General features: G+C 43.6%; 1 protein-coding gene across 3 annotated transcripts in view; it reads left to right on the top strand.

The window, feature by feature from the left end:
- Positions 1-400: 400 nt before the first annotated feature.
- apaf1 (apoptotic peptidase activating factor 1) overlaps positions 401-20148 on the top strand; it is a 41267-nt gene continuing 21519 nt past the window's right edge. Inside the window, exons 1-24 of one of the 3 annotated variants that reach the window (XM_068717395.1) lie at positions 401-530; positions 1404-1585; positions 2223-2412; positions 2662-2859; positions 3096-3285; positions 4005-4117; positions 4237-4368; positions 4690-4928; positions 5227-5394; positions 5537-5668; positions 5956-6069; positions 6374-6558; positions 7025-7151; positions 7277-7402; positions 7508-7648; positions 8200-8325; positions 8413-8559; positions 9451-9579; positions 9810-9935; positions 11060-11179; positions 11389-11514; positions 17388-17513; positions 19392-19514; positions 19651-19776. In XM_068717395.1, the coding sequence (XP_068573496.1) occupies positions 1442-1585; positions 2223-2412; positions 2662-2859; positions 3096-3285; positions 4005-4117; positions 4237-4368; positions 4690-4928; positions 5227-5394; positions 5537-5668; positions 5956-6069; positions 6374-6558; positions 7025-7151; positions 7277-7402; positions 7508-7648; positions 8200-8325; positions 8413-8559; positions 9451-9579; positions 9810-9935; positions 11060-11179; positions 11389-11514; positions 17388-17513; positions 19392-19514; positions 19651-19776 (3348 nt within the window). In that variant the 5' untranslated portion in view covers positions 401-530; positions 1404-1441. Of the gene's footprint in view, positions 610-642; positions 831-1403; positions 1586-2222; positions 2413-2661; positions 2860-3095; positions 3286-4004; positions 4118-4236; positions 4369-4689; positions 4929-5226; positions 5395-5536; positions 5669-5955; positions 6070-6373; positions 6559-7024; positions 7152-7276; positions 7403-7507; positions 7649-8199; positions 8326-8412; positions 8560-9450; positions 9580-9809; positions 9936-11059; positions 11180-11388; positions 11515-17387; positions 17514-19391; positions 19515-19650; positions 19777-20148 lie in introns of those variants that run through there. The other 2 variants (XM_068717396.1, XM_068717397.1) reach the window with 2 other exon arrangements.

Raw genomic sequence — 20148 nt, 5'->3', positions numbered from 1 at the left:
ACCAGGCAGTAATGATGCCTTCAAATGTAGTCCCAAAACCTTACAATACAGGAGTTACAAACAAATATGGACACTTTTTGGATTACCAAACAATGTGAAACAGAAAGCATTGAGAGTGCGTCGCAAATTTAGATATAAATAGAATACTGTACACAACAACTTTTGGTTAAACTTGTTACAACTGAGTAAAAGGCTGAATTAATGCGAAAAAGGCTTAAAAATGAGCAAACGCGCTTATTTACGAGCAGATGAGGAGTCCGTGAAAGCAGCACCAGTTTGCCTAGTTACAAATCCGTGAAACGCATGACCTCACCAGTCACATGGTTCAAACCTCACCACGCAATTGGCTGCTTCACACCGGCGTAGTTGTTTTTGTTGTGAACCAGGAAGCTCTCTTATTTTCAAAATTGGGCGTGTAGAACAACGTTCACAGAGAAATAAATTGCATTTTCATACACTGGATTTAAAAAAAACGTACAACTATACACAGTTCAACACACACCTTCCACGGCAAAGAAAAGAAGACATTCGTAAGTATCTACTGGTGGTTACTTTCTTTGTCTCATTCAGCAGCAAGTCGGAGTGAGAGAAGTGAACTTATCGAGACAGGTATTGAAATGAGCAAAGTGTGTCAGCCTGATGTAGCTGAATGATACGATATTGATCGCAATGAAGTAAGTAAGAGTCCAGTTAAGCCCTGACTTGCAGTATGTATATTCAGTTTCACATTGAGTGACAGGCCCTGCAGATCTGTGTACAAGTAGCTGCTCACTCACCATTTCATTGATCCTGTTCAGGAGAAAAGGTGCGATAAAAGTTATACTAACCAGGTCGGTAAGCTATCTTAACTTTGACATTCTTACTTTAGAACTAAATATCCTGACGACTTCTTAAACTCTGTGAAATGTCACTTCTGTGTCGTGGAGTTTGAGCAGCTGATCAGCTCTTGTAGTTTCACTTTTAGGATCTTCTGGTTCCTCTTTTTGTATTGTGTGTAAGTACATTAGATAGACGCGTGTTCACACGTTTGCTTATTTTGGAGCTGTTTGTCATGTAGGTCAGCAACGAACAATTGTTTTCATTATCAGTACAGTTGCAGCTCCCCAGTATGTCTTATTTTAAGCATTTGGGGGGAAATCTTTGCCTTTTTATTTGGGATTAGAGACACGCAACCAAGGTCTGGACCTGAACCTGGGATTTTGCATCTACAGATATGCCTACATGTTGACGCCCAAAGTTAGGGAAATAAATACGACAGCATACGAGGATATTGTAGATGTGTGGCAACAATTTGGGGAAATACCTATCCTGCCTGGGCATGACAGTAAAGTGGGGTGTGTAAACCAATGTTTTTCCCACTGCAGTTCATTCAGTTTCCATGTAATCCCCTTAATAATTGGCAGTGCGACAGGATCCCGCATGATCGGCGTGCTGTGCAGCGATGGCGTTGGAGGAAGGGCCGCGGAGCTGTCTGCTGCGCTCTCGCCACAGACTGGAGCAGGACATCATGCCCTCCTACCTGATGGACCACATGATCAGTGACGGTGTGCTGACTGTGGACGAGGAGGAGAGGATCAGGACCCAGGTGAGGCCTCTGCTTAAGGTGGGAAGGTGAAGGAGAAATCATTCATAATTTGGAGCCAATGTTATTTATTTTCTTGTATGTTGCTGCTATTTGTCCCTGCTTCCTTTCAAAACGGACTTAAATTATTTGTTTGTATAAATAAATAAATCCTTTGTTGTTAGTAATACGGATATTTAATCTACTGTCTTGGTCATGTGGCTCTGACCTTTGCACCTCCTACTCCTGATTATAACTGTGTATATTTATTGTCTATGACTATCACTAGCTTATATGACTTAGACCTTTCAGAGTTTCAAAGTTTTATTGTACCACAGGGTGGGTTTCAGATATTTATATACATTATTGTACTCTACATACCATTAAAAAAAACATATATATATATATATATATATATATATATATATATATATATATATATATATATATATATATATATATATATATGCCTTTAAAAACTTGCTCTGTCTTGAAAATCATGCATGTTTCCACCAGCTCAAAAGAGAATCTTCAGCATAGCGGCATGTAAAATGCATATTATGAAGCGTATGTCTCATCTCTAATATCTCCGTCTCTCTCTCTCTCTCTCTCTCTCTCTCTCTCTCTCTCTCTCTCTCTCTCTCTCTCTCTCTCTCTCCAGCCCACCAGGAAGGATCAGGCTGTGGCGCTGCTGGAGCTGCTGCTCAGGAAGGACAACCGTGCCTACATCTCCTTCTACAATGCAATGGTCAAGGAGGCATACAATGATTTGGCCAATCTCCTTCATCATGACCTACCCCGCCTGTTACCCGAGGCACATGTGCGCTCCTCTGATTGCTGCACACCTTATGGTGAGAAGGGGGAGCGGTGGGTGTTTGTAGTGTGGAGAGATTTGTGCTATCAGTGCGTCCTTGAGTGTTGGTTATAATAATAAATCATTTCTTGTGCAGCAGTTTTGGGTTGCATGTGCTACTTTGGTTAGTTAGTTGTGCATGTGGAAGGTTGACAACTTCAACACTTATTGAATTTATCTGCCTTGATTGTCTTCATGCTTTTGATTGCATCTTTTCTGTCGATCCCTTTCCTGTTGGTCTTGACAGTCCAGACAGTGCTCAGTGAAGGCGGCGTACCGCAGAGGCCCGTGGTGTTCGTCAGCAGACCGGAGCTCGTGAACCGCGTCAGGGAGAAACTCTACCGGCTGCAGAAGGAGCCTGGCTGGGTCACCGTCTTCGGCATGGCTGGATCGGGCAAATCCGTCCTGGCTGCTGAGGCCGCCAGACACCATGGAATCATCGAAGGTGAATAATCTTTGACTGGCTGAGTCTACCTAACGCTAGCTGCCGTCGGCATACCTTACTTTGAATCTATAGAATGAAAAAGCATTCGAAAAAAAGTGTAGTAACTGGGCTGGTTTTCATTGTCAATAATGTTACAATCTCAAACATGTTTGCTTGATTGTCAGTTCTCTGTAGCTCCTCACCTCTTGCCTCTCTTACATGTCTTTTTGCTCCCTCTCCTCTTCCTCCATCTGCAGAGTGCTTTCCCGGCGGAATCCACTGGCTGTCCATCGGCCAGCTGGACAAACCAGACTTGCTGGTGAAGATCCAGTCATTGTGTTTCCGTCTGGAGCAGAGCCTTGATTCCCAGTCCCTCCACCGGCCCCCCACCTCTCTGGACGAGGCCAAGGAGCGTCTGCGCTTCCTCATGCTGCGCAGATATCCAAGGTTGCTATATGTTCAGTATAATGTTCATTTTAGGCTTGGAATAATGCCACAGCAATAATTTAAAGTAATGAATACATAATATCAAGCAATAAGTGAACAGCAGCAACTTGATACCACACCTTTATTTTATTTCAGACAGTTAAATAAAATTAAATAAATTAAAATGAATTAACTTAAAAAAAAAGTAATTGAATAAACTTTAAAAATTGAATTTGAATGAACTTAAAATGTTTTATTGAATTAACTTAAAACAATTAATTGAATTAACTTAACAATTAAATTGAATTAACTTAAAAAAATTAAAAATTCAATTAGGTTAATAAAAAAAAAATGTAATTGAATTAACTTAAAACAATTAATTGAATGAACTTTAAAAATTAAATTGAATTATCTTGAAAAAAAATTAAAATACAATTTTTTTTTTGCTGAATCAGCATTCCAAAAATGAAGAATAAGGACAAAGTTAAATGGCCGGCAATAAATTACATTTGGTAACATTAAAAAGCTAAATTAAAACATGTTAAATGTGAAATATGTTAAAATTAAAAACGGATGAAAAACAGGATAAAAACATGAGAATCATGAATGGCATTACTTAGACAGAGCTTAAACTCTTATGTGTATTCATCTATAGCACAAGCCGCTTCTGGTGCTGTGCTAAACACTGGTTCATAGTTTTGTTGTCTCTGATTGCTTTTCTGTTTCTGTTTGGGCTTCAGATCTCTGCTGATTCTAGATGACATCTGGGACAGTTCAGTGCTAAAGGCCTTTGATATCCACTGTCGGATACTTTTGACCACCAGAAACAGAAGCCTTACTGACTCTGTTAGTGGTATGTGCCCTATTGTTTTTACTCTGGACACCATGCACACTTGAATTAATTTAACCATATTTTTATAAACACTAGAAACTCCTGTGCCTACAAAAACGTATGTGCCTTTTATTTTGTAGGAGCCAGATACGAGTTGGAAGTGGCGAGTGGTCTGGATGAAAACAAGGGTCTGGAGATCCTTGCTCTGTACACTAACACCAAAGTCCAAGGACTTCCCGAGGAGGCTCGCAGCATTGTCAGAGAATGCAAAGGTCTGTAAACTGAAACATTCTCTACATGCAATCCGTAATTCTTTTCACAATGTATATTCCAGATATTGTTACATATATCATTTGCCGTATACATCTAAAATATTGTATTGTTTCCCTATAGGATTATAAAAGAAAACAAGGACCTGATTCAATTCTGCATTTGCTAATATCGGAGATCTAAATTCCCCTTTAACAGCGTCAGAAAATATTAGTATGTTGTCCTCTTGCAGGTTCCCATCTTGTGTTTCATGGGGCGATGCCTTTGCTCACACATTGTGCCTTTAACACACACATTTCTGATTCTCTGTGCCACCATCTCAGGTTCCCCACTGGTGATGTCCCTGATTGGGGCTCTGCTCAAAGAGAAACCCAACCGTTGGCGTTACTACCTCCGCCAGTTGCAGCAGAAGCAGTTCAAGCGTATACGGAAGTCGTCGTCTTACGACTACGACGCCCTCGACCAAGCCATGGCAGCGAGCATTGAAGTCCTACCTGACGAACATCAAGAACTCTACAAGGACCTAACTGTGCTAGAGAAGGACATCAAAGTCCCCGCGAAGGTTTGGCTGCACAGCAAGAGCAATGTTCACACTCTTAATTTACAAAACCGGTGATTTTTATGAGGCACGTTGTTGCTTTGGCCTTACGCATCTTAACACAAATGTCTCTTTAGTTTTACATTGGAAATAGCATGTTGCTACAGGATTTAACCTTTCATTGATATGAAGGAAAAAAAAAAAACACCTCACTATGTTCCAGTATTTGGACTTATTAGGATGCTTTTTCACAGAAATTAAAACAAGGAAATGGACCATTACTCCAAAAATGCACAGGCTACAGTGTTATTCCTCCTTCCAGGTGCTGTCTGTTCTGTGGGACCTGGAGCCGGAGGAGGTGGAGGACATTCTCGAGGAGTTTGTCAACAAGTCTCTGCTTTTTGTGGACAGTAACAATAAACCCTACCTGTACTACCTCCATGACCTCCAGCTGGACTTCCTGGTGGAGCAGAATCGCACCCAGCTCGAGGTGAGTTTGGATGCAATCCTGCAAGAGCTCAAACTGTTGGATTTCAATCTTTTTTGTTTCAATGGGCACACATATATGTTCATATATATATGTGTGTGTGTGTGTGTGTGTGTGTGTGTGTGTGTGTGTGTGTGTGTTTCAGAGCCTCCACCATAAAGTGGTGCAGCAGTACCAGCAGCACTACAGAGATGGTCCTCCCACCTCAGGAGATGAGGAATGTCTTTACTGGATCAGATTTCTGACCTACCACATGGCCAAAGCCAACCTCTTCCAGGTAACACACATATACTTTTATTTTACGCCTGTTCATCATTTAAATTAATAGTGGTAATTGTTCTTAAAAAGAATCCAAATACAGTTGGACGCCTGTATAGGGCTTTACCTGATGTGCTGCAAATCAGTGGAACACAGTTCATTTAACTGAGCATCAGTGTGATCCTTTATGCATAATGTGAGATATACTGATATTGGAAAAACCAACTTGCACAGCTGGTATCTTCATTACTTATGTTTTTTTCTTTCTTGCTCACCATGTCTCATTCCGTCTCCTTCTTTGACTAGGAGCTCTACTCGCTCATGTTTTCTCTGGACTGGGTCAGCACCAAGGCCCACTTAATGGGTCCGGCTTACCTCATCAATGACTATGTGGAGTATGGACCCATTCTGGACAAAGAGGTCAGCAGACAACTAAACGCTATGTATGAAACAAAGCGAGTGTGCTTACTTGGGTTTTATCTTTCACTGTCACAAGAATAATTACCATCATAATTAATTACGATTTTTATGCCAAAGTAACAATTTAATTGTGTGTCCAATGTGTGCGTTGTGGACCTAGAATAGGGATTTTCATTATTAAAAAAAAAAAGTGTTAAAATCAAAAGATTATTTATAGATTAAACTCCTCCGCTTGGAGTGCCTTGGGAAGAATAGTTGTGCCCTGATTGTAACGTGCAGCTGACTCATTATTCTGTCCCCTTAGAACTTTGAGGTGCGGAGTCAATTCCAGGAGTTTCTCTCTCTCAACGGCCACCAGCTGGAGCAGCGTCCTTTCCCAGATGTGGTGCAGCTGGCTCTGTCTCAGCCACATACATCCGAAGTCTACAGACAGGCTCTGCTGCAAGCACAGGACCGGGCCAGCATGGGGCATCTCTACTTCGAATGGCTGTATGCAAGCGAGCAAATATTTCACTGTGTTGTTCTGATGTGTGACTGTTCCAGTCATGAAGTCAGAAATCAAGTGATGCACAGGCCTTGTGCATTGATGGATGTATTTAAAATTGTTTTTCGGCAAACTGCGTTATGTAGAAGAGTTCTGCAGCTGTTTTGTGATTTAAAAAAGCTGATTCGATTCAGTTTGTTTCATGTTCCTGTTGCGTAATTCAGTGAACTGTCAAATTGGCAAAAAACAACTCATTTTCATTGAAACATGCACAGTTATTATGTGAAACATTGTCTTTTACTCGGATTCATCCAGTGCAAAATAGTTCTAGAAAACAGAGCAATAACCTGTATACAAGGTTTATATTCAGCCTGATTATAAAGTTATAGAAATACAATTCAAGAATAGTGATCATAGGCTGTGCATCCTAGGGTGGACTGATACGTGTGTTTGTGTTTTTTTTTTGCACAGGAATAAGAGCAGTGTAGAGAGTCTGTCCCGTCTGGTGATCCACCCCCACCAGGGCTCCATCAACTCCGCCTGCTTCTCCCGAGACGGAGCCAAGATCGCCTCCTGTGGAGCCAGCAAGACACTGAAGGTATCAAAGCATGACGGCAAAACATGGACAGCGATCCACTTTTATTGCCAGGTGATATTATGTTCCTAACGGGTGATACTTTCGCGGGAATATACATATAGTTGTGTTACTGCTTTTGCACTCAGGTGTTTAAAAGCACCTCAGGTGAGAAGCTCACGGAGATCCAGGCCCATGACGACGAGGTGCTCTGCTGTGCCTTCTCCCCCGACGGCTGTCAGCTCGCAACCTGCTCCAGCGACAGGAAAGTCAAGGTCAGCAGATCCACTCGCCCACTGTGACCTACTTGATTACAGCAAAAAGTGCACACAAAGTCCACAGGTCACAGGATTCTTGAAAGTGTGCGTCTCTTCCTGCAGGTGTGGAACGTGGAGAGAGCCATGCTGCTCAGGGTCTTTGAGGAGGAGCACGAGGAGCAGGTCAACCACTGTGAGTTCACCAACACAAAGAAACGCCTCCTGCTGGCCACCTGCTCCAACGACAAGTTCCTGAATGTCAAGGTGGGCCAGTGTTTGTTTTTCCCGACTTGAAAGCTAGTTAAATTTCATGTTTGCTTTTTCAAGATTTGGTATTACCTTCCCTTCTTTGAGTGCTCTGTCTCCGTCCCTCTAAGCATGTGTTATTGCCAAACATTGCAGCACTAAAAGAGTCAAATATATGCGGTGGCCCTGAGAGCTCAACGCAATGCAACTGTAAAACACATGCAAATGAAGAAAACCACTTCGCCATTTGCCAACACGTGCGCAGCATATAAGAAAGAAAACGCAACCAAACACGTCTCTGGCAGCGTTTCTGTATGTGGTTGTGGGGTTTTTTTTAATGTATTTTTGTTGTGTTCTCTGTATTTGCAGCCTATTTCTGTGTTTGGTTTTCTCTTGTAAAATTAACTATATACTGAAAATAAAGAAAAAAAAAAGGAAGTTACTGCACTCATTTTGTTACAACAAGCTACAACCAAACGGTTGCGTTTCTTCCTCTTTTGCCATCACTCAGTCTCTCACGTCTGACTTCACTTCTCTCTTCCTCCCTGTATTTCTCTCTTTTTCTGCAGCTGTGGAACCTCAACAAACCGTCCTCCCAGAACACCATGTTTGGCCACTTTGAGCCGGTCAACCACTGCTGTTTCTCCCCCGATGACACCTATGTGTCCACGTCCTCCAACGACGGTACCGTTAAGGTGACCACCATCAAACTAGATACTTGTAAAGCTGTCCTAATGAACTAGGTTGTTTGGGCAACTAACCACGCATCTGTACGTATGCAGCTGTTCCAGGTGTCGTCTGCCAATGAGTGGAAGACGATCAATGTGAGAGACATGTTTGCGGAGAGTGATGAAGATGTCCTCGTCAAGTGCAGCACTTGGACTGCTGACGGCAAACGCATCATATGTGCAGCCAGGAACGCTGCTCTGGTGAGCATTTATTTTGAAAGGGTTAATTCGTATTTTAATGAGTGGCGCTGCAGGCTACTGTTTGCTGCGCGTGGGAAGTACCGAATGTGTGATAAAGAGGGTGTAAATGGTCTGGATGTGGTTGCGTCGTGTCGTGCAGATAAAACAGATAAAAGTCCAAACCCACAGGTTTCACTTCGTCCTCCCTGCCCTTGATTTCATTTCATTAAAAGGAGACAGAGAAGAGAGGCTCTTCCAGAGAGTCTGAAGAGTGTGTCCTGGTTTTAAATGTGAGCCCCCCCTGCTTTCCAAAATCAGTCTGTCTGTGTCCTCTCCGTCTCCGTTTGGGAAACAACCCAGCAGAGATGTCTGAGCTCATTCCTTTGACATTAAGGAGGGTGAAGATACGACTTTAATGTTGCAGGTTTGCTCAATATAATACTTTTTATTGGGCATTAAAAATCAATACACACGCTCAATATGTACAATACATACTATTTTGATTCACAGTAGATCTAACCTTTACTTTGGCGTGCACGACATTACCAGCTGATTTTTTTTTAAGCACATCACAGTTATTTTGGCGTGGATAAATTGCAGTACACAAATGCCAAAGATATATTTGAGGTAATTTAGAGACAGTGTTGCCATTACATAGTTTGTCCACCAGGGAACACTGACAATAACTTTCTTTTATGTTCATATTTGTTAAAAAAAAAAATAAGAATTTAAACTCTCAAATATTGATGTTGGCCTCAAAAAGCTAGTATTGGTCGGGCTCTTAAACAGGACTAGTTATCGCCTTTTAAAAAGTGGGTGAACCCACATTTTTAAATGTGCCTGAAGGGGTAAAGGAAGCCATATTGTGCCCTGACCGAGAACGGTCTGACTTGCTGTGTGTTTGTTTCTCAGGTGTTTGACGTGGAGACATCGGACATGTTGTTGGAGATCAGGACGAATCGTCTGAGCACGGTGCAATACTGTCACGCCTGTCCTACCAGTAACCTGCTGGCGATTGCATTCTCAAATTACGCTGTGGAGGTATAGGACCAACTTTCATACACACGATCACATCGCGCTATATATTTAGTGTCCTTTTTATGATCGAATATTTTACTTTGGTGTTTTTATGCATCAATTCTCCTCTTTCTGACCCGTTCCGTGCGTTGCGTTGCTACTCACTGTGCCGAGGGTGTCTAAAAAAAAAAAAAGACTAATATACTGGTGAATAAGTGCACAGTGGTCCATATGTGTGTGTGTGTGTCTTCCAGCTGTGGGACTTGGAGGCCAATAAGAAGATGGCTGACTGCAGCGGTCACCTGAGTTGGGTGCAGCGTGTCCAGTTCTCTCCTGACGGCTCACAGCTGCTCTCCTGCTCTGACGACCAGACTGTCAGGGTAAGACCGTGTGTGTGTGTGTGTGTGTGTGTGTGTGTGTGTGTGTGTCTGTGTGTGTGTGTGTGTCTAATGTGCTGTGTTTGCGTTATTAGTGTACCAGCTTTTCTTGCACATATATTGTCAGTATTGTTCTAATTACCGCTTGTGAAATCAAAGCCTGTGAAAAGTTGACTAATTGCTCTCTGTTCCCTCTTTGCCAGCTGTTTCAGCGCAGGAATTATGTTGTTGCTTTTGGTGCAAAAATTCTATGTTTTTATCCAAGTAAATATTATTTTGATGCAAGTGAAAGCTGCCAACACACGGGCCTCGTTAATCTACATGACAAAATAAAGCTGCACATACTACTGTAGGTTGCAGAATTTCACCTAAATTATCATTATTTTGGTGGCTTGTATGTACCACTTTTCAAAACCATTGTTATGAACTATTACAGTATGACCAAGCAATAAATAACTGAATCAAAGATAAGTAAGACTTGTTAAAAGAGTAAGAACTGAGTGGAGGTGGATTAAAACTCGACCATCATCGCGAGGGCGGAGACGCAATATAATATAAATATGGGGATAACAAATATTGGGACAAAGCCCCATTAATCTGACGTTGGAAAGGTGTGGTGTTCCAGAAGCTATTTGATCACCGTCACGCAGTTCTGATGGAGTTTACTGGCCTCTTAAACGAGACCACTGAGGCGACGTCCGTCCCAACAGCGACACAAACCGTCCAAGCTAACGGAACAATTTATATGAGCGAGGTGTCGTTTGGCAGAAAATGTGGGTTGAACTGGCCCATCTCTGATCCATCAAGAAGAAAAGCCCCCACCTGACGGGATCTTTGTTCCTCCAGGGGGGGAATCCACAAGGTGCTGCTTCGGCGTTCCGTTACCAGAGTGTGTTTTTGAGCAGTCGGGCCCAATCTGGGAATACAGTTTGAAGTACAGACAGGTTATTCCCAGTTTGTCTCTGCAGCAAAACAGGCAAAAGATTGATGAGCGACATCGCCGACTATGTAAACTAATTTGATGCCGAGGTTCTCCCACCAAAGATTAACGCCGCTGCGTGAATGCAAGTCACAAAGAAGTAATCTAGGACATTATGTTGTACTCAAGCCTCTTTCCTTTCTTGTAGTTATGGGAGACTAAGAAGGTGCACACCTCCTCAGCCGTCTGCCTGAAAAGAGACTCTGATGTTCTCTTCAATGATGAAGAAATCATAGTGTCAGCTGCAGACAACTGCAACCGACTGCAGGTGAGCTGGAGGGGAAAATGAAGAGGGACTGAATGCATGAATAAAAGACGGTGGGCTGGATGAACCTCGTTTTCTTTGAGTTCATTCTTAGGCAAGTGTTACTGTACAATGATGTGCCTTCATCAAGGTGTCATAGAACACAATGTGTGTGTGTGTGTGTGTGTGTGTGTGTGTGTGTGTGTGTGTGTGTGTGTGTGTGTGTGTGTCAGGTACGTGATGGCAGGACGGGATCGGTGCTGTTCCAGTCGGAGGAGAAGCCGTCCAGGATCCGGTGCACGTGTTTGTGCACACAGCCCTCTGCTGTGGCCCTGGGCCAGGAAGATGGCACCGTACAGGTAGAAAACACATTCAGACCTACAGTAGTAATAATAATAATAATACATTTTATTTATCGAGCGCTTTTCATAGTACTCAAAGACATTAAAATCATCATATATATATATATAAAAGCTATACACTAAAAAAAACACACATTTAAAAGCAGTTTGATTTGGATATGGAAAGCTCAGCGCAGTCTCGGATGTGTTTGGGGAGAGAGATCCACAGGGAGGGGGCAGATACGGAGAAGGTCCCTTGGTTCCTGGGTGGAAGGGACAGGAGGTTGGCATCAGAGGAGCGGAGCCGACGGGGTGGAGTGTGGTGGTGGAGCAGGTCGTCGAGGTAGGAGGGGGGGGGCCTGATTTATGGAGGGCTTTGTGAGTGAGGAGAAGGATTTTGCATTCGATCCCTCGTGGGACGGGGAGCCAGTGGAGGTTCTGGAGAACAGGGGTGATGTGGTCACGGGAGCGGGCGAGCAGCAGAGGTGCAGTACATACTGTACGCGTCACATGGCAGGAAAAAATAAGTTTAATTAACTTTCATTTTAGACACTTCATTGTAGCGCTGATGCTGAACTGGCGACTCGATTCGTCGACAGAAAATTGACCGACGTCAATGTTTATCAAGCAATGTAAATCCAAAAAAGTATGAGAGCGCCTGAGTGAGGATGCGGCTTTTTTGCGTGTTCACACAGACCATGTTGAGTCATCACATCTGACATTAGCACCGTCACCCTTTTTTTTATCTGTCCTGTCAGCTGTGCGTCAACTCAACTCAAAGCACCTCTTTCATCTCCCTCCACTCCTCGCTGCTCTGCCTTCCCTTTTTTCTTTTTCTTTTTTTTTACCCGCGATTTGTAGTCGCAACACTCCTCACTCCTGCTCTCTACTTTCATATTTTACCATCTCTGTCATACACCTTTTTTTTTTTTTTTTTTTTGTATTCCCTCTTTTGTTTTGTTTATCTCTCGTCCCCCTTTGTTCTGCCGGTCCCCCTGCTCTCCTCGCTCCAGCGCTCTTTGTCTTGGCGATAAATCGTTGTTTGCAGGCAGAGAATGACGTCCTAGTCGGCGCTGTGGCAGGCGTGCGTTTCCTCGTCTATGAGTGCATGTTTCTGTTGCGTGTTATGCGCACTGTTAACGTTCCCCCTTTTTTAGTGTCTCAGGGATGCCGGGGAACAACGGAGTTAAATCCCAGGGAAAGAGAGAATGGGCAACATATGAGGCTTAACAAAAGAACGTTTATTACCAAAACGGGTCACTGCTTACACGGCAGCAAAAGACAACTACTTGCTTATGAATAGATAAGACCAAACACTTTTTTTGGCCACGACCAACCCCCATCCCACATGTATTTACATTATAACAAAAACACACACACAAGACAACACACAGAAGGAGACCTATTGCCAATGTCCCCCGGGCTGATTTAACTGTTGCCTTACCCGTTTGTACGACCCACTTCCGCATCACCTCACCGCCTTCCCCTAGGAAACACCGCCCACCACTGCACTCACTGGTGCCCTCAGCCACTGCGGCGAAACACATTGCAACTGTAGTGGACGTCCCAGGAAGTTCCCATGCTGTGTTAAAAAACCCACAGACTGTATGCACACAGTCCCCTGAGTTATCCTACAGCAGAGAGCAACTCAAATTAATTAACAAAAGGTCCTGCAGTCGTAATGAAGACACAGGTTAATGACTTTAATTACAGCTGTCCTCCTGGCCCCAGAGATATGAGGGGCAAGGATTAGCAGACACCAGGACTTCAAGAAGAACAAACGATGAGTAATCAGAGTTCATGAAACTGAGCATTGAAGTATAATGAGATACTTGATGCACCGAAAATACACACAAATCTATTTGAAATGTCTTTCTGTGTTAAACAGTTTATTTTGCCGTAGAAGTTGTGGCTGTTTGATCACTCTGGATTTGAACTTCTGGTGTTAAGTCACGCCTTTCACACTAGTAGCGTTGTAATGCTAACACATAGCTGGCTACTTGCGGTCGGTGCCGTACCAAAGAGCTGCGTTTCGGTAATGACTGAAATGTGTCTATTGCACCAAGTATTCGATTTATTATTTCCCGCGGCTCATTTTGAGAACTCATGCCTCTTTCGTTTGTTATTAAAGCAAAAGATTTGTAGAAAACATGTTCATATTTTATATCTAAGAAAGGCATTACCAAAACAGCGTTGTCTGCTATCCGTCCTGGAACTATTTTTGTTACCCAGTCGCTGTCATTGCTCTGCGCTTCCCAACAACAAGCGCTGCAGTTCATCCACAGTTGGATCGCTATAATTTGACGGTAATGGTTCCCGTAACCACTGTCAGTTTGCCGCTCTCCGGCACCACATTAGCATCATTAGCATCATTTATTGTAGGAAAATCATCCAAAAAATCGAAACCAACATTGTTGTGTTGCGTCTTACAGTCTTAACGAATGAAGAACAAATTGTGCAATCAATCAAATCATTCTATAGACGTCTAAATGATGTTCTATTCCTTGTTCAAACATTCTTTTATATTATATTTAGTGTTTTATACTTTATCAGTTACCGCCAACAGTTTTAGATACAACTTCATTCCTTTTTAATCGTGGTTGAGTCCACACAGATGTTTTCTGTTGTAGTCCCCGTGAGCAGACACCAGAGGGAGCCCCGGTGTTAGCCGCAGGTATTCCCGGTGCCTTTGACCACTGCAGTGATCATTTTCCTTTTCCCCTAAAAAAAAAAAAAAGGAGGAATAAGTTAATAAATTCATCAACTTCAGTGTCAGTCTGACATACCAGCTTTGTTCTGCTGATGTGAAGAATATCATATAAGATGTGCAGGTGAGGACAGAAAGTTAATGTGTGATTCTTTATGATTGGAAAAGTGTGTGTGTGTGTGTGTGTGTGTGTGTGTGTGTGTGTGTTCTGTGCCAGGCAGCAGGGCTCACAGCTATAGTCAGGTACTGAGGACAGTCAGCTGCAGGATCTGATGACTGTTGACCCTCTTCAGGTGGTTGATGCGGTCTGTTGGGCTGTACACGGGCAGCCTGCAGGAGTGGTAGGGACAGAGTAATACCTTGTTTGTATGTGTGTGTGAGTGTGTGTGTGTGTGTGTGTGTGTGTGTGTGTGTGTGTGTGTGTGTCTCAGACCCTCCAGGAATCACCCAGAAATAACACACACATGTATAGTGAGTCCAAAGCATGTGTGCATTTAATTTCTGATGACTGTAAGAAAGAAAGGCACCACAGAGCGGATCTTACGTGTTCTTACTGTCTCGTCATGCAGGTACAGCCTCAACACCGACCACCTCATCCCTTTTCACCATGTGTTCTTTGATTTCATATGACTTACGCAACGCTTCCGTAACTTGTTCGCTCCCTCGGTAGAAGTATTTAAAACAACTGTTTCCACATTAGCCTGCTTTTTATATTTGTGTATAAACCAAACACCCTTCAGGCATTTTTTTTGCTGACTGCACCGTCCCATAAATCCTTGAGCCGAATGTGTAAAGCTCGGCCAAAGCCCTCTCTCTCTCTCTCTCTCTCTCTCTCTCTCTCTCTCTCTCTCTCTCTCTCTCTCTCTCTCTCTCTCTCTCTCTCTCTCTCTCTCTCTCTCTCTCTCTCTCGGGCTTTGAAACTTGCGTCTCAGTACGTGGAGCTTGACAAACATGGTTGGCGTGCCCCGAGGCTTGTTCTGCTCAGACATCTCAACCCTCTCCTCTGAGATGTAAATATTTTAGCGGCTGGTAAAATCCCAAAGCGCTATGGGTCTCTCTGTTATACCCTCAAAACTACAGGTGCTTTGCTGGACTTATTTCATTTCAGCATTTTCGCACGAGATGTCTGTGCTTTGATCCCTGTCCTGCAAATCAATTGAAATGATTGTTTTCGTATGACTTTAAGTCGTTTATTGTTGTGACGTATACAAAGTTGCCGACTCAGCTGTAGCTGAATTTGAGTATTGTTTTTACGTCACTGGAAAAATCTATCTGGAGGTTAATAAGAAAAAGGGAAGGCTTTGATGGAAGTGCCGCAAAAGATTTTATAATTGCAGTTTTAATCTATACCCATGTTTCACCTCATAATACCTTAATTAGCCTATTGATGAGTAGAATACGTTCATTGTCGTCAACTAATCCGGAGGCTGCCAGAAAGCCACAAACCGATAAACATTATCCGTGGATTTTTAATATGATTCTCCTCCAAGGAATGTCAGATATTTGTTCCGATGTAATATTTAGTAGAAGTAAACGCATTAACACGACTAAGATTCTTCAGCCCTGCTTCTGGCTCTGTGTTGCACTGATGAACGACGTTGTTTTGAGCTAATGCTAACATGCTCACAATGCAGCGTTACCATGCCGATTGGTGTATGTGTAATATGGCTTGTAACACTAATAACATTCCCGTCAAGTTGTGTGATTGCCGCTGGATGAAAAGTGAAGGTAATTGCTAAAGTTATGATAATTCATCACTGTACCATTAATGTCCAAAATCCAATTTCATGACAACCCATCCAACAGATGTGGAGATATTTCAGCGTGGACCACCTGAGCCAGAGACGGCCCTGACCAATTTGGTGCCCGAGGCAAGATTTTAGCTGGTGCCGCTTGCCAAAAAAAACTCACACAGAGAGGCAGAAGGCATATCGCACTTAAAAACAGAATTTCTCAAAATGATGTTAAAGGTTATTCCTCAAACACGGGTGCTGCAGGCAGCCCAGAAAATAGGGCCTATTTGATAGGCTACATTGTTATGTTGTTGTGGGCTTTTCTTTGTAATATTTTCAAAATACTAGTAATAAAATAGTATTTGTAAGAAAAAGTAAAAGTTGGACATTTGGAATAAAGTTTTCTCCCCTCATTTGGCGCCCGTAGCGTTTGCCTATACCGCCTAAATTTAAAGCCACGCCACTAGCACGCCTAAGCTATTTATTTATATATTTTGCCGCAGACCTCCCTGGAACCCCATCAAGGACTCATTGAAGCCTCTGGGTCGTAGTGTGAGCAACCGTCCAGTTGACCTTTTTCGAGGGCATTCACAAAAATCTCTCTCAAACCCGGCTTTGAGGGCTGTCAGACCCCCGGCAGCCCTCCACGGTCTTGACCGGACTGAACGGTCTCGCTCAAAGCTCCCACTTTTTCCACCCGCTTTCTTTTTGATGTGCTTATCACCATCAAGCCAGCAGCAGCAGCAGCAGCAGCAGTTCAGCTCTCTCCCTCAACATGAGACTTTGTGTCAGGATTGTTTTTAGGAAACTTTCCGGGGAACTTTTCCTCACTGAGTGTATCTTGGCAAACATAACTATCATTTGAGGCTTGCATAAATAATCTAGACACAGAGTGTGATTTCTTTGTACAGTAGAGCTTTCAGTGACCGGCCATTTTCTCTACACTCATGCCATTCAGTAGTTTTAGCCAATCTATTGCTGCGGCTCTATGGTTGGCAATATCGGTCCGTCTTTCTCTTTGTCGGTTGGTCAGCCCACCACTTTGATACTGAAATATCTCAACAATATTGGATGGATTAATATGAAGTTTTGTACAGTTAGTTGTGGTCCCCTGACTTCTACTCTAGTATCACCAGAAAATTGTCATTTTCTTTGCGTTTAGTGAAATATCTTGAAAACTATTTTTTGATGGATTGCCATTAAAATGTTGGCGCACACGTTCATGTTTCCCTCAGGGTGAATTGCAATAACTTTGGTGTACCTCTGACTTTTCATCAAGCACCATCATCTTTTTATATTTTCAGTTTACAACCCAAGGCCTGCAAGCAGTTAGCGTTAGCACCACTGTGCCTGTTAGCGCCTCACGGAGCCTCTAGCATGGCCGAAAACTCTCGGTCTTGTTGCTGATTATTTGGATACGTGTGGTGCTAGTGTTTCTTTCTTCCTTCCAGGTGTTGGAGGTGCCCTCTGGGAAGCTCCTAGCCACCCTGCTGGGACACACCAAGACGGTGCTGCACTGCCGGTTCACCCAGAACGGCCGAACACTTATCACGTCCTCCGAGGACACCACCATAAGGGTAAAGGCTGAACTCCTCTCCTCCCCCAGTTTCTCACTTTCTGCTTTTTGTTTATCTCTTTTCTTGCTTGTTTTTCCTGTTTTCCTCCCATTCATCACCCTCTCCCTCTCATCCTCACCATCTTTTCTTGCCTAATTCATGGCATGATCTTTCACCTCCTGCCATAACCTGCGTCCATTTTTCTTCCCTTGCTATTGATTATTTTTCTGCCCCACATCCCCATTCCTCACCTTGAGTAAAACTGCCTACTCTGCGGAATCCCTCACCCTCAGTGTTTCAGGCCGCGGTGGTGCTTCCACTCTCCCCAACCTGTAACACTCTACCAGCTTCTCTGTCTGCCGCTTCACCTCTCCATTCCTCATCCCCCTCTTTTGTCTCCTTTCCTTCCGTTTTTCCCTCTCTTTGCCTTCGGCTGCGCCGCTCTCGACAGCTCTTTATCCCCGTCCCGCTCTTCTGTTGACCGTGTGCAGCTATCTGTGTTTGTGCGTGAGTATGTGTGTGTATTTCGGGCCGTTATGGTCTGTCAACCCCCACCGTTCATGCTCTGTTGCTCATTTCCCCCCTTTCCTCTCATCTCCTCCTCCTCCTCCTCCTCCTCCTCCTCCTCCTCCTCCTCCTCCTCCTCCTTCTTCATCTTTTCTTTTTGCTGACAGACCGTCCACTGCAGCACTTCCAATCCGTCTCCGACAACGCAGCACCTTGTTCCGTATTCATGCGGCTGCTGCCTGTGCCATCGCTATTCTCGGACCGTCCGCCGCTTATTCAGAAGCTATTCAAATTCATGCTGTTTGACATGCGCTCGCTCGGAAATGGAAGTGTGTATTTAGATGTTAATGCCGACACGCAGTGAATGTAAAGAGATGAAATGACACTAATGTTAGCTGGTGATGGATTCTAACCTTTGGGCCAATGACAGATTCTATTCAGAGGGAGAAAAGGTGCAACATTGCACACAAGGGCATGATTGATAGGAGGATCTGGCTGATTCTGTCTATCCTGCCTCCATCTTTGAGCTCAGTTGAACCCTTGTTTGCGTAAAACAAGCAGACAGATGTGCAGCTCCATAGTTTTAACTCCACAGATGCTTTAAAGAGCACACATACGCAGGGACGTGATCAGCAAGACAGGAAATCTAAAAATTGACACAAGGAACAGTACACAATCTGTCTTTACATAGTCTGATCCACTATACATACACGAGGCTGCACTGCTGATTTGTGGCAATTTCTTTTTCACTTTTCTTTCCAGGATGTTTTTGAGAGGACTGGATATATGGATACTCGTGAATAATGTTTGTATCTAAAGGAAAATTCTATTATTTCTTAACCTGGATTTTATTCTTAGAATTGTATCCATTCTGACTTCCACTCTTAAGTTTTGGAAAAACACAAATATGACCCAGCCTGAAATCTGAAACTGGTCAGAATGGTCACAATTATGAAAAGAACCGGGTTGAAAAATACCAGAAGTTTCCCTCAATAGCCCTGCTGCTCTAAAACCAATATGTCATATCTCTATAAAGTTGCTTAGAAAACAACAACAACGAATCCTAAAAATACCCCGAATAGACAAATCATCAGGCCATTCTAAGCCTAAATAAACATTTATGTTAATGAGAGTATAGACGTTTGACTTTTCAAGCTCCAATGTCCTAAGCTATAAGCCACTAAACCCTTACAGACAGGCATTTTGATTCTGTTAGGATGCTAAATATTGTGGGTAACTAACCCAAGGAAGTCTGCAGAATGACAAACTCACAGACCGCTGCACAGGCACATGCTGATATGATCGTCATTTATCAAAAACACTTGTCAAACACATAGCAAACCGCATCAGCGGCTAAAGGATTCTTGTTTATTTCTCTGTCGCCCCCTGTAGGTGTGGAGGTGGCAGTCTGGAGAGTGTAAAGTCCTGCAGGGTCACAAGGAACAGGTCAGATGCTTCTCTCTGCTCTCCACTGACACAAGACTGCTGTCCTGGTCCTTCGATGGCACTGTCAAGGTGAAGCTCTCACACACACACACACACACACACACACACACACACACACACACACACACACAGACTCACAATACAGTTAACATCTGCATGAAATCATACAGAAAATAATCTCTCGCTTTCTCTTGCCCACTCTAAGATGTGGGACCTAGAAAGTGGAGAGAAGCTGCAGGACATCGAGGCTCACCGGGGAGCCGTCCTGTCCTGTCACGTCTCTCCAGACGGATGCCTCTTCGCCACCACCTCTGCTGACAAGACTGCTAAGGTTCATCACTTACACACACACACACACACACACACACACACACACACACACACACACACACACTCATGGGATGAGACATATCTGTTTGTGCTGCCAGTAACAACGTGACCTATTACACATCAGCGTCTCGCCCCTCGAACCGCCGTCCGAGCTCATTACTCACGGCACATACACACGGACGCGTTGCTGTGGGTGATATCTGGGACCGTGTTTCTCCAGTAGGGAGGCCAGGGGCCGTCGAGATCAGCGCGCGGCAGATGGCTTTGGGCCCGGTGAGGTAGCTGCAGGTCAGTCCGTCCTCCTACACCCAGGTCCAGTGATCATTAAGTCTGACTGCGAGCTCGTGGACTTGCTGACCCCGCCAGCCTGGCA

This window comes from Cebidichthys violaceus, unplaced genomic scaffold (genome assembly GCF_023349555.1).
Source record: "Cebidichthys violaceus isolate CVI_PGR_0920_01 unplaced genomic scaffold, fCebVio1.0.p SCAF_21, whole genome shotgun sequence".
Classification (NCBI taxonomy): domain Eukaryota; kingdom Metazoa; phylum Chordata; class Actinopteri; order Perciformes; family Stichaeidae; genus Cebidichthys; species Cebidichthys violaceus.
The sequence above is the reverse complement of the archived record's forward strand: the minus strand, read 5'-3'. Positions and strand labels throughout refer to the sequence as shown.